This window comes from Cupressus sempervirens, chromosome 11 (assembly GCF_028749045.1).
Source record: "Cupressus sempervirens isolate cs-2001-9-10 chromosome 11, ASM2874904v1, whole genome shotgun sequence".
Taxonomy (NCBI): Eukaryota; Viridiplantae; Streptophyta; class Pinopsida; order Cupressales; family Cupressaceae; genus Cupressus; species Cupressus sempervirens.
This window is the reverse complement of record NC_143128.1, coordinates 10,960,744-10,974,517: the sequence shown is the minus strand read 5'-3', so window position 1 is coordinate 10,974,517 and position 13,774 is coordinate 10,960,744. Positions and strand designations below refer to the sequence as shown.

Here is a 13,774-nt window from a genome sequence, read left to right as displayed (position 1 = left end):
GCTGGTCTTGTAAATGGAGCTCTTGGATACATTCAAAAAATTGTCTACAAGCAAGGCAGTGCTCCGCCTGAGCCTCCAACATATGTGATGGTTGAGTTTGATGGTTATTCAGGACTACCATTCAAAGATCATAATCGAAAGATAATTCCAATACCACCAATATAGAAAGGTAGAATACTTCAACTGCCATTGAGGTTGGCATGCGCATTGACTATTCACAAATCTTAGCGATTGACTCTTCCCAAAGCAACAATTGATATAGGAGCAAGAGAAAGAGCAAGATTGACATTTGTGGTAGTTTCACGTGTAAAATATCTCTAGTGTTTGAGAATAATGCCTCCTTTCACATATGATCCTTATGAGAAAATGAAAAAGGGTAAACAAATTTTGAAGCCCAAGGATGAAGAAAATAGACTTAAGCGCCTTGAAGATAGTTAACGTGATATGTTATTCTTAAATATTATGTTTGTAAAAGTCTTTTTGGACACATTAGTATTTTGTTTCTAACACTTCCTACTATATTCCGTGTTTTAAAAATGTCTCTATCATACAATGATAAATGATAAAAAAAACTTTCTTCATTTTAATTTATTCTATTTTGAGAAACCCTATCTTTTTTTATGATACTTTATTTTTATAGATCTTAATTAATTGTAGTGATGTATTAAGTAATAATTATATCTTAACTAATTGTACTAATGTTTTTAAAGTAATAATTGTACTGATTCATTCAGTAATATTAGTTTATGTTTACAAATTATATTTACTTTTGCATCAATGTCTCTTAATCTTTTATGACAATATTATGGATAACTTTTCTTTATTTAAACTATTAAGTAAAAGATTCATTATATAATTTCAAAGAAAAAATCAATCAATATAGTTTACTTATTCTAATTATCCTCCAATATTAATTTAATTTTGTTTCATACTTTTAAAATTAGTGAGCTTAACTTTATTTCTATTGACTTTATTTGGTCTATATTTAAGTATTAGTGCTAGATTTAATTTGTGTGTTCTATATTTTTTGATTATATCTTATAATGGTTTTATATATTTTTGTATTGATATTTGTTTAAAATTTTGTAGCATATCATTTCAGCTATGGATTCTTCTATTTGAGAGTCAAATATCATTGTTATGAGTCTTGTTGCTTTCGTCACCTCAAATAATTTCTTTGAGACTAATTTAGATAAATGTAAACGAATAATCTAGGAATCATGCTCACATATAATCAAAGCTTTGGAGAATGCTACATTGTCAATTGATACTGTTGATGAACTAGAAATAATGGAAATGGCAGATGTTGCCAAAGTTATGCATGGCACATCTACAAAAACAGATGCATTTCCATAAATGATGAAAGAAGTCTACCACGATCATTGCTCTAATAAAGGTCGCAACACCATCTTTATCACTGAGGAATATGTGATGCAGCTACATCATTATGGAGAAATGTTCTCTTTTTAGTTTCTTCTCATATTTCCTATATTTCATCTGAATACTTCTAATTCGGCTTATATTTCCTATTTCATCTATGTAAGTGTTATGAACAACAACATGAAAAATTTATTTTCACTATTCAACTCATGAACACATACTTTTTTCCATCTATGTGAGTTTTGTGAACAACAAAATAAATAAATAAATTCAACTCTTCAAATGATGTTTAAAGGTACACTTACGATATTTGATGTTACATTTTCTATGCATAATCATCAACACTAATAATAATATTTATAAAATTGATGCTGACATTGATATGTATACTATGTATAAAAGTAATGCTCTCATTGATATGTTAGATGCCATATTATCTATGTAGAATCATCAAAACTAATAATAAAATGTATAAAATTATAAAACTGATACTGACCCTTTAAAAAATTAACATATTTATTAAGTCGTTCAAAATTAATTATTCAAATGCATTATGTCAAATTTTATTTTAATATTTATTAATAATTAAAATTATTAATTCTAATAATTAAATAAACTTAATAAATGAAAATAATATTTTTTAAAATAAAAAATAATAATAAAATAAATAAATAAAATATATTTAAACAAATAGCATTATTAATTGTGCATATTAATTGTGCACCACGTCTGCTAATAGCTTATATATATTTATATATATATAAGAGTCGAGAGTTATCCTTCTCGACGTACCTATTTTCGTAATCTAACTAACTATAAAAATATATAACAGCTTTTATATATATATATAAATATAAATATAAATATATAAGCTAGTATAATATCAAATAGAAATTCTTATCATGCCACGTTAACGACCAAATGTCATTTTGTTCTCATTATTTCTTTCTAGTGCAATGCTTGCATTGGACTGTAATTTGGGTTTTGGGAAGGGAGGGAAGGCGAATGGTTTTTGATTCAAACGGATTGTGGACTGGAATGGAAAGTGAAAAGGTTTTTCATAGCTTATATAGCGTGTCACGGATACAATGTTTCATAGTTTATTCACTGTGTCATGGATACGATTTCTTTATTTCATGCAATGGAAAAATCTACGAGAATGGCTGAAAGGAATCTGAACAAATCTCCCTCAGCTGCAGCTGATGTCGAAGAAAAATATGGCCCCATCAAAGAAGGGGAGTTTCCTCCAAATTACAAGCACTCCGAATTTGACAAATGGCTTTTTCTGGAATGTGCAGCTTTATTGGCTCTTATAGCAGGATTGCTTTCAAGTCTCATAGTCGGGCCTCTGAAGAAACGTTACATTTGGGGGTTAGAGTCATGGAAGTGGTTTTTGATGGCTCTGCTTGTTTTCTGCGGGAGACTCGTTTACGTAATCGAGAGATATTTCATTTTGAGGAAGAGGGTCCTCTACTTTGTCTATGGAGTGAGGAGTAGTGCGAAGAATTGCCTCTGGTTCGGCTTAGTTTTGCTCGCATGGTATCTCATATTTGATAAAAAGGTAGTAACCGTTCCACACTCTCGTTTTTCATAATTGTTCTTCTATATGGAAATGCATTTTCATAATTGTTATTGTTGTTGAGGATAGGGTTATTCTTCTTATTCATCTGCAAATTCCTCTTTATATTTGTGATCTCTTTTACATTCTAATATTTTGGTAAATTTTTGCTATCAGTTGGAGCGAGCTACCGAGAACAAAAACGTGTTGGATAACATAGGGAAATTTCTACTTTGTCTTCTGTGCGCCTCATTTCTATGGCTATTCAAGACACTGTTGGTGAAGATTTTGGCTTTGAATTTTCATGTGAAAACATATTTTGACAGAATTCAGGAGTCCATATTCCATCAATATGTGCTTGAAACTATATCTCCGCCCCCAATGATGGAAATCCATCAATCCTCTTCTCTAGCAGATAAAAATAATACGAACAATGCAGGACAAGTAGAAATTCAAATAGATACTCCTGATAACAGGAATAATGATAGGGCAGGGCACAAAGAGGAAGGGGGCACCAATGGGATAACTATTAAACAACTGCAGAAGCTGAATCAGAGGAATGTCTCTGCTTGGAAAATGAAGAGATGGATCCGAAATATCAGGCATTCGGGAATCGCTAACACAATTGACAAGTCTTTGAATTACCATAAACATGATCCGAAGATCGATAGTGAACGTCAAGCAGCAATTAAGGCAAAGAGGATATTTGAAAATGTTGCTAAGCGTGGAACAGAGTATGCATCCACTGACTTGTTCTTTGAAGTAATACCTTTACCTCACATAAGCTTTGTCATATAATGAGGTGCCGTACTAAGCTTTGTTTTTGTTATTCAAGAATTAGAAAGCTAATATTTAATAGTCCATAGATAATGCCAATTCTAGTCTCTGGTGGATTGTTCCAAAAAAAATTTGTAGCACGCAATACTATTGGCAGTTTATTTATGTCTTAACAGAACACCGTTGCCATTTAAACTGGCATCCTCACACAATAAGATCCACAAGCACTCTTGATCACCACTATGGACTGGAAATTGGTATCCCAGTTCCTAATCATACTGCAGTCTGACCATGTACCCATTCATGTGTTTGGTAACTAAACCATGAACTAATACCAAAACGGCTCTGCTAAGCATCATGTGCAGCAGTTTGTATTGTATGATCATTTTGGTGCTAATTCCATTGTTCTCAAACATCTAACTTTTACAAAAGCACCAAGGAAAAAGCATGAACCTACTAGCATAAATAGGACTAGAGAATATCAGGAAAATTCACAGCTCATGGTTCATTTACTTCTGGGAAAATGAATATGTTTCAGAATTTTTTTTTCTTAGTTAAATTGGAGTCCCATCTTTTGCAGTTATATTGAGGAAGATGACCTGCTGAAGTTAATGAGGAAAACAGAGGTGAGCAGAGTCTTTCCCCAATTTACAAGAGCCTCAGATACAGGAAGGATCACTGAATCGTCTCTTGCAAACTGGGTGGTATGCTATTTCAAATCAGTTCCATTCTGCTTTTAAATATCAGTCCAACATATAGCTAGATGTAGTTTTGTTCGGAACGTTGTGCTTATTGCATGTTCTTTTGACCTAATTTTGCTTTTTTATTCTGACGAAAGCAGCACAAAATAAGTTAAACTAGGCAATACGGATTATCTAGTTCTATTAGCTCTTTCTTGGGACATACTGACTAATGTATCTTTTTTGTGGCAGATGAATGTTTTTGAAGAAAGGAAATTACTTTCTCGGTCTCTTAATGACTCCAAAACTGCAGTTAAACAACTATACAGGCTCATCAATGCAGTTGTGGTTATAATCATAGTAATGTTCTCTTTGGTACTTCTGGGCATTGCCAGCACCCATGCTATTGTTATAATATTAACTTCCCTTCTACTTGTGGCTGTCATGTTCGGAAATACCTGCAAAACAATCTTTGAAGCCATTGTGTTTGTATTTATCACGCATCCATTTGATGTGGGTGATCGGTGTATTATTGATGGAGTTCAGGTAAAAGTCGTCCTTCTAACCTTTCACAAATGGCTGAATTGATTGAGGATTCACCTATGAACAAAAAAAGAAAAAGTAGAAAATGTTACAGATTGGTTTTTTAATACAACCGTACAACTAATTGATATTTGAATGGTACAGATGGTTGTGGAAGAAATGAACATCCTTACAACAATGTTTCTGTTGAGCGATAATGAGAAAGTATACTACCCAAACTCAATATTATCTACGAAACCAATCATTAACTATCATAGGAGTCCAGATATGGGAGAGAGTGTTGACTTCTTTGTGGATGCTACTACTACTATGGAAAAAATTGCTGCACTTAAGGAGAGAATAAGCAGGTCCTTTTATATGTGATTTTTTTTAGCAATGGTATAATATGAGACACAGTTACACATAAATCTGCAAACACCCTTACATACAAAATACTTGATTGGGTTAATCACATAAAGTTTCTAGAAATTTATTCTTAAATCTCAGCAACAAGAGAATCATAAACAAACTCTTCTAGGTCCGTTGATCCACTTTGGCCTAAAGGCCAGTAAGGTTAGGTTAGGTTATCTTATTTATGAAACAGGTATTTCCTTGATTTGTATGAATATTTAGGCACTGTGTTTGTTTATGCAGCTATATTGAAAGCAAGCATCATCATTGGCACCCAGATTATAATTTGTTTACTAGGGAGATTGAGAACACTAATAGGATGAGAATGGGCCTTTGCCTCAGACATACAATGAATTATCAAAACATAAGTGAGAGATCAAATAGAAAATCTGCATTGCTACTGAAAATGAAGGATACGCTTGAGGAACTTCAAATTGAATATCAAATTTTGCCTGAAGAAACGCCCGTTAAGTTTGTTGGGTCTACTGTAAGATGAGATCCTCATTCATTTCTAATGAGTTGAGGTAAATAAAGAATAACAATTTTTATTGGAAGTGTTTATTTTTCTTTGTTTTGTTTTAATGACTGTTTCAATACTTATCTTGGAATCTGCATTGGTAATTATAATGACAAATTCTTTTGGATTGTGTTTTGCAGGGAACAAAGCTCCATTGCTTTGTGAACAAGGTACATGTTTCTAATATTACAGCTGTAGGATTGAGCATCCTTGCAGCATGTTTAGAACGATTAAGAAGCAGCAGCTCCTCAGTTAGGGAGATTATTTTGATAAAAAACATGTTCCCTTCAACATAATTTCAGAGACATCTATGTCTTGTGTTTTTTGTGTTGCAGCTTTACTGAAGGCAGAAATATATCCTCATTGAAGTCCTCGTGCCATAAGTCAGTAGTAATGACTGCGTACACATACAATTTTGTACAAAACAATGAAATCATTATCATCCTTTAATAAATATAATGCCAACAGAAAAGGCATGGAGAATTTCATGAAAGTCATGCAAGTGCACATTTGTTTTCTTGTCAACTTGTTAATACCACTTTGCATCCAATTTTCAGATTGGACTACAGTAGGGAGATAATTAAGTACTTGAAAAAAATAGGAGGTTCATTTGACATTATTGCAGGTCATATTGATCCAAATATGGATCAAGTATTGAACCAGTTTTTGATACATCAAAATAGAACTATAACTCATCCTTTTGTAGTTTGGGCTACAACCTACCCATCTATACATTTAAAAGGAAGAGCATTCTTTTATCCACACGACAGAGTTAGTATACAACTTCAATGTCCTTCCATTTATGATCTCAAGCTGAAAGAACCTCTCTTTTAAAGAACTATAATTAATATACGATAGGTACCGACAACTTTTAGAAGAAAAACTGACTCGCTTTGAAGAGTTATGGTGGAACTGAAACCCAACAAGATTAGTTTCTAGGATTTGAGAAGAAATCAAAGAAATCATTTCATCTGTAAGTCAATCCAAAGAAGAACATAGAAATCCATGCATTCGATTTTTAGACATAAAAACTTACGTAATCAAAATTCTGAATAGCTCATCTAATTAAATTTTCAAACTTTTAAATTTCCAATATTTTAAGAACTACAATTTAATTTGAAAGTCAAATTTAAATATATTTTTATAGCTTCTTTCAACACTACACTTATTCGACGACAATGAGCCAGCGTTTTAAAAAAAACCATCTGGCATGTTTGCACTCTCAGTATGTTATGCTTTTAACCTCATTGTTGAAAAAATAAAATAAAATGAATGCCATAACAATCTCTGTAAGTTCTAGAAGAGGTTCCACACTTAGGCTCCACTACAACAACACAAATCTGATTACTTCACATCCATGGTAAATATAGTTTTTTCCTTGCTTTGATATTGGATTTCAAAAACATTTTCTCCTCTTTATTTGTATGGCTCATTTATTTTTATTTGCCAATGCATTTAGGGTATACAATATTTCAACAAAAGAGAAGAGTAAGAATATTTACACAACTATCCAGTACAATTGTCATATGCATTGAAATAACTAAAATTTTATTGAAGAGAAAATGAAAGAGTCTTAATCGCCTTAAGGAGACCACGGCCTAAGGGGCTATGGAACATAACATTTAAGACATTTCCAAGTTTTTTTTCTGATTCAAGTTTTCTATTGTGAATCTTTGATATCACCTCTCTATAAAAGTAGGATAACAATAACAACACTAGTAGTCCACTCATTTGGGTTGTTGCTTTATGTGGCACCATTAAAAATTCTCTTGATTTTGGAGCAAGAATTTAGCAAGTGGTCCATCAATGTCTTGAGTAAGTTTTCTTTAGCAGCCTTGCATCCCTCATCAAACCAAGGGGTAGGTTAGGAAAGTATTTGAACTTGTCTTCATAGTATGAGATCTCCTACACGTCATCAACATCTTGTGCATTAAAGTGATTGGTATATATTTGCAATATACTCACTTCTATAATCGTTTTCCTTGAGGGTGTTGCTCAAGTGCAGCCACAAAAAGCTTTCAGTTTTCTTGCTTCACAAGGAATATACCTTTTGTCTATTTTTTTCTATTAATGTGTTTGGTTTCCCCTCATTAGAGTTCATTTGTGTGGATTCCAAACTTAACAAAGAGATGTAATGTTCAGGGTTCATTTTTTGTAAGCCAACCCCCAATATTGAACTCCAACAACTTGGAAATATAACTTCAAGAGTAAATCACATAGTAAACCATACTTCCACCCATTGTAGTTTTGTAGTGACAATGGAGTTATATGCTTCATATGTGGGTTTAAATGTGATAATATGCCAATTTTGTGACAACATAGAATTAGAATAGGTTTCTAGGTTTAGTATGTATGTTCCTTGAAAAATAAATATTTGGCTTTTAAGAGCCTTTTTTTCTATTTTGTTATTGACTATTTATAATTAATATATTACTAGGCTTATAGCCTATTTGTTTAAAAATAAATTACTCTCTCTAATGTAGCATAAGGAGCTTTGCTATCTAGATTTTTTTTCTTGTAGATCTTCAAGCTTTTAATATAAAAGTAACAAGAATCCATCCTAATTGTTTCCCCCTTTATATTATTTCCAGCCAATACTTATGTAGGTCTTCTTTATCTACTTTTATTATTCAAACCTATGATTCTCTCATTGGGATTGCGATCCCTCTATTCCCCTTACTTGTTTCAATACATTCATTCCTCATTGATACTTTATTGTATCCTTCAAAATTTAGAACATTAAATATATCATACTAATGTTCTTTCATAGGAAAAATAATGTGTTTTCTCTTTGTGAAGGGCGCTGACCTTAGTTTTTGCCTTTTTAGGCAACCTCTACAATTCCTACTTGTGATGCAATGTTGGTAGATGTAAAAGAATGTGATTCATATCATCTTGTGGTTGTAGTATGATGTTAAGTAATGCAAAAGTATTTTAGATCTTAGGTTTTGTGTTCCCATTTGGTCCACAACAAAATTTTTGTTCTTATGAGTATCAACCTATATAGAAAGATAAAGTATCAATTTATATAAATGTTTTGCATTCCTACACATTCAATGAATTTGGTGATATGACTCTTTACTTATCACTTTGTCAATTTTAGGTGATGTTATGTTGGGCATTTGTAAGTATCCTAGAGGTTTGCATCATTTTTTGAGTATTAATTTTAATGTGCATTAACAGTTCTATTTTTGTGAGTTGAATTAAGTTGTTTAAATCTGTATGGTAAAATCCTAGGTAGCTCCTAAAATTGGCAACTACATGCAAACTTCAAATGCTTGTATATATATTTTCCTTCATTTTTTCATTTGGATAAAAACTAAAGACTATCTTAATTAATTCAAACACGTTGATCATGATAGTGACCTCATAAATGCATTGCCATGGACTAATTTTGACATGAAATATAAATCCACATAAAGGAACCAAACATAATCTACCAAAAATAAATTCAAAATGTCTCAAAACATTATCTAAAGACACTTATCAATTTCATACCATGTGCAATTTGGCTATGGAGGTAGCTACCCAAGATATAGAGGTATGATCAAAATTGTTATAACAAGAGATAACCAATATGAGAAGGATAAATTGTATTCTTGTCAAAAATGCAACTAGATGGAACCAATAGAATTAAGTTCACATGAGACCCCTTGGTTAAATAGGCCAAGGTGAGATATAGGAAAGTATAAGATTATGTAAACATCTTAATATTATGCCTTTATACATAAAGTGATAACTTATTACCCACCTAATGTAGAAAAGTGCCAATATGATAAGTCCACCAAAGGTGAAAGTGACACTTAAGGTGGAAAGGTGAAAATGTAATAATACCATTGAAAGGGAAATATTCTTATGTAGACCTAAGTAAGCTTAAGTACATGTGTATTTAGGGCCTAGAAGACGTACTAGGTACAACACTTAAAACACACCAATGATATTTCTTGCTTTCTCATCTAATCCTTAGTAAGATGAAGAATGCAAGGCTGATTAAAGACATTTCAAAGAATATAAGAAAATGAAAAAAAAAGAGGAAACATGAATGATTGATACAAATTTAAAAAATAAGATATGTGATTTTAAAAGGAAAGAATTAATTAGTTTCAAAAATCACAACCCTAGAGTCTTTTTAAGGGAGCTACAAAATAATGAAACAAAGAGAAAATAATATCATTAATGGTCACTTGCTGGATTGTGTGAAGTTCCTCTTTTAATGGCCAAAGAGGAAAGTAGATACAACTTTTTTTATGGTAGAGACACATTATACATGTATGGAGGTAGTTGAACCTAGAGTTCAATGGATAACTCTCATGGGTTATGAAGTAGATCCATTTGTTGTAACATAACATGTGGATGCCATACTTGCTTTTGAGAATGATCTCAATGTAGAAAGATGGGGAACTTATCAAGAGAAATCTTAGAAGGTATGGGAGGAGCAGAGAAGAAGTTCAAGGAAGGTGTAGAAAATAGTTTATAACATTGTAGAGAAAGAAGGAATTTCTAAAGAGAAGATGGAAGAACGTAGAAAAAAAAGTGAATCTATGCAATCGAAAGCAAAGGTTTCTACCCCTATGATGTTACAAGGTGAAGCTATTATTGAGCTTGAACATTTAGACATACCAAACTCACTTACTCTAGTAGTCTCATCTACAAATATTTCTCCTACATTGTAGATAGTAACAAGAAGATTATCAAAGAGAACACCACCTGTAAAGGTTGTGAAGGGTAAGGTCTCAAAGGTAGATTTAATTGCTGAAAGAACTGTGAGGCCTACAAGAACACCTAGACCTAAGGCTATGTTGGCAATTTGGCTAAGGATAGTTGACAGGGCTGTCATTAATGGAAATATAACACAAATTTTGAGGTAATTAAATCAAAAGACAAGTTTAGCTATAGGATACTTAGAAAGTTGTCTAAGTATAATAGTGGTAAAAAAGAAACAGTCATACAATTTTGTTTAGTGAACTTCACATAAGGCATATGAAATTAGATGATCTTAGAAGAAGGTAGTATGGACATCATAGATGATGTGTGTAAGGCTACTAAAGTTTAAGATAAGTTTTGAATAAGTTTGTTAATCTCAAATTGGTTTTGACAAGGCATTAACAAAATACATAGTCATTATTCAACAAAATTACACTACAAGCCAAGTGATTAGAGCAAGCCAAGAAGTCAATTAGAATTGAGTGATCAAGGCATGTCGAGCATTAGTTGCCAAACAATACATGCTGAGTAATATACATAGTCAATGCCGAGAAAATAGTTAGTGCCGAGTCACTCATAAGATGAGTAAATAGAGTATTCTAACTCATTCAGAAGATAAATTACAACATTGAAGATATAGTGAATGCCAAGCATTAGAGACTTCAATTGCCGAGTGAATAGTTTTGGACATAATTTTTTGTAATGGCACAAACTTCTATGTAAACCATTTTTGGGCTGACTTAATAATTGTTTTATGAATCCCTATGTAGCGCATGCAACCAATCAAATTGAGGGATGTTCTAAGTGAAAAAATGGATCAACCAAAGCTATTTATTCTAACCTAACCATAGCCAAAGTTTGTGTTTACTTAAGGAGACAAACCCTAAATAGTTTGTATTGCATGAAGGAAGAGAAGGAGACACAAGAGAGATGAATGCTAAGTACAAAGAGAATTCATGATGGCCATGGAGGTTGTGACAATGTTATGAATTGCAAAATCAATTAGAGAGAATAGAGAAAAGTAGAGAGAGGATAGAGGAAACTTATCTGATTAGAAGGATCAAGTACACACTAGGAAAGAGAAGATTTTACATCTAGCAATAGAGTGGTAACTGAAGGATCATGGTGCTAAATCATTCCAACAAGCAATGCAGAGAAAATCTCCTAATAGAGTAGTCTTAACAAGCTTGTGTAAAACTCTTAACCGAGTACTTGTTTTATTGCAAGTTTAAGTACTCTAACAAGGAACACTTTTAGCATGGTGTTTAAATCCTTTAACAGGGTGAGACCTAACAATCTTTGTAAGCCTTTAATAGGGCAGACCTATCATAAGGTAGATTATAGTTATTATAGTCAAACTTCTTGTAGCTTTAATCGGCTACACTTTATAGTTGCAACCATGAAGATTTGTGTGTGTCATCCCCACCCTAGTTTTACCTTCTTATCGGAGGGTTTAACAAATTTATTGTGTCATGTGTTATTTGTTTCATGCTATGGATGAACATGTGTAGTTAGCTATTTCAGTTTATATTCTAAATTATAAGATGTATGTATGGTGAATGTTTTATGGTTAAAGTTTTGAAGTACTAATTCACCACCCCATAGCAGAGTTTACTTTCCCATTATTATTTCTAACAATTGGTATCAGAGCCTTGTTCTTTGGAAAGGAAAGCTTTATAACTATAAGGAAAGATCTTGAAGATGGAAGTCTACAATTTGGGAAAGACTATTGAGAACTAAAAGATTGAAATCCATCTTGCCCTACACCAACTCATGGAAGAAAGAGATGAACTACAATGTTCATTGAAGAGAAGGAAAGAAATATCTATTGAGAAAAATGACTCTCATTATTAAGATGGAGACACTATTGAATTGTTTGCAAATGGAAAATCAAGTGAGTTTGATGTAGCTATTGCAGATCTAATGGAAAAGAATGGTACCCTAACTAAAGAGGTCAAAAATCTTAAGATAGAACAAGAAGTCCAATTAGTATTTCTATGCGAGGTGATTGAGAAGAAAGAAATCCGAGGAGGAAAAAGTCATTATTGAAAATGACAAAAGAACATTGACCAACAGACTGTAAGAGAAGACATCAAATGTGTAAAAGATTCCTAACATGCAATTGGATACAATGAATCAATTGATGATTTCCAATCATGAATTGAATGGAAAAGATATTGAGATCACAACCTTGAAGTTACAGAATAAAAAACTGAGGAATGATTTGAGAAAAGAAAAGGATTTTGCTAAAAGTTTCAATAAACGTAGTGAAGCCATCAAATACTTTGAGAAACTGATGAGATCTCCTAGATCTAATAATGATACTATTGGGATGGGATACACCAAAACTCAGGAAGGAGAATCATCTAAAAGTGGTGAACAATGAAACAAAAAAAGTAAGAACTACAAATCCACTTTCCATAATTGTGGAAAGTTAGGTCATACAAAAAATGTTTGTAGGAGCAATAATGCAAATTAGAACCCTGAGTAGAAATTCAAGGGTTATTGTCATAAGTGTAACAAGCAAGGATATCAAGCACATGAATGAAGAACCAAGACCATAAGCATAGAAAGATTTGACGGATATTGTCACAATTGTTAGAAGTATGGACATGAAACATATGAATGTAGATATAATGCCAAGTGGACATCTAATAAGCAGACAAAAGTACAACAAAATGGAAAATCCTACAATTGGGATTACAATACAAGGTACGCTTGTCACTAATGTCAAGAATATGGACATGTTCCCAAGAATTGCATTAGAACATATTTCAAAGGCAACTACAACAGATGGTTGAGTGGGACTACATGCTTTAGCTTTTTGAAGATTGGTCATATCAGTAGAAATTGTCCAACTAGATCACCAACACCAAGTAATGGAAACAATAAAGGCAGTGAAAAGGTCAATGTTGAGAAGGTCAAAGTGCAGATAAACAAGACATGGAAGAAGAAGGAATATTTTAGCACATTAAGTTTAGATGAGGTCACTTCATCCAATGGATTAGGTGATCACATTACCTCCAACTAGGCAATCAAAAGTATGTGTGGACTGATATGTCAATAATATATTTTACATCAGTTCTGAGAATCTAAGTTTTGAAAAGATTATATATGCATGAATTAAGATGCAATCTATTGGTTCGAAATTGGAAGAAATCTATAGCTTTGTTAGTTTTCATGTTGTTGCTGAGCATGAAAGGTTTCATAGTTACTACTAAGAGT

The 13,774-nt window shown here is 32.4% G+C and overlaps 1 protein-coding gene across 1 annotated transcript; it reads left to right on the top strand.

The window, feature by feature from the left end:
* The first annotated feature begins 2,539 nt into the window (after positions 1-2,539).
* Positions 2,540-6,189, top strand: LOC149527980 (mechanosensitive ion channel protein 6-like). Its single transcript, XM_089807964.1, has 8 exons — positions 2,540-2,941; positions 3,116-3,672; positions 4,296-4,419; positions 4,648-4,941; positions 5,083-5,285; positions 5,572-5,815; positions 5,986-6,096; positions 6,181-6,189. Exons 1-8 carry the CDS (start codon positions 2,540-2,542, stop codon positions 6,187-6,189), a joined length of 1,944 nt encoding a protein of 647 aa, XP_089664090.1.
* Positions 6,190-13,774: the final 7,585 nt, after the last annotated feature.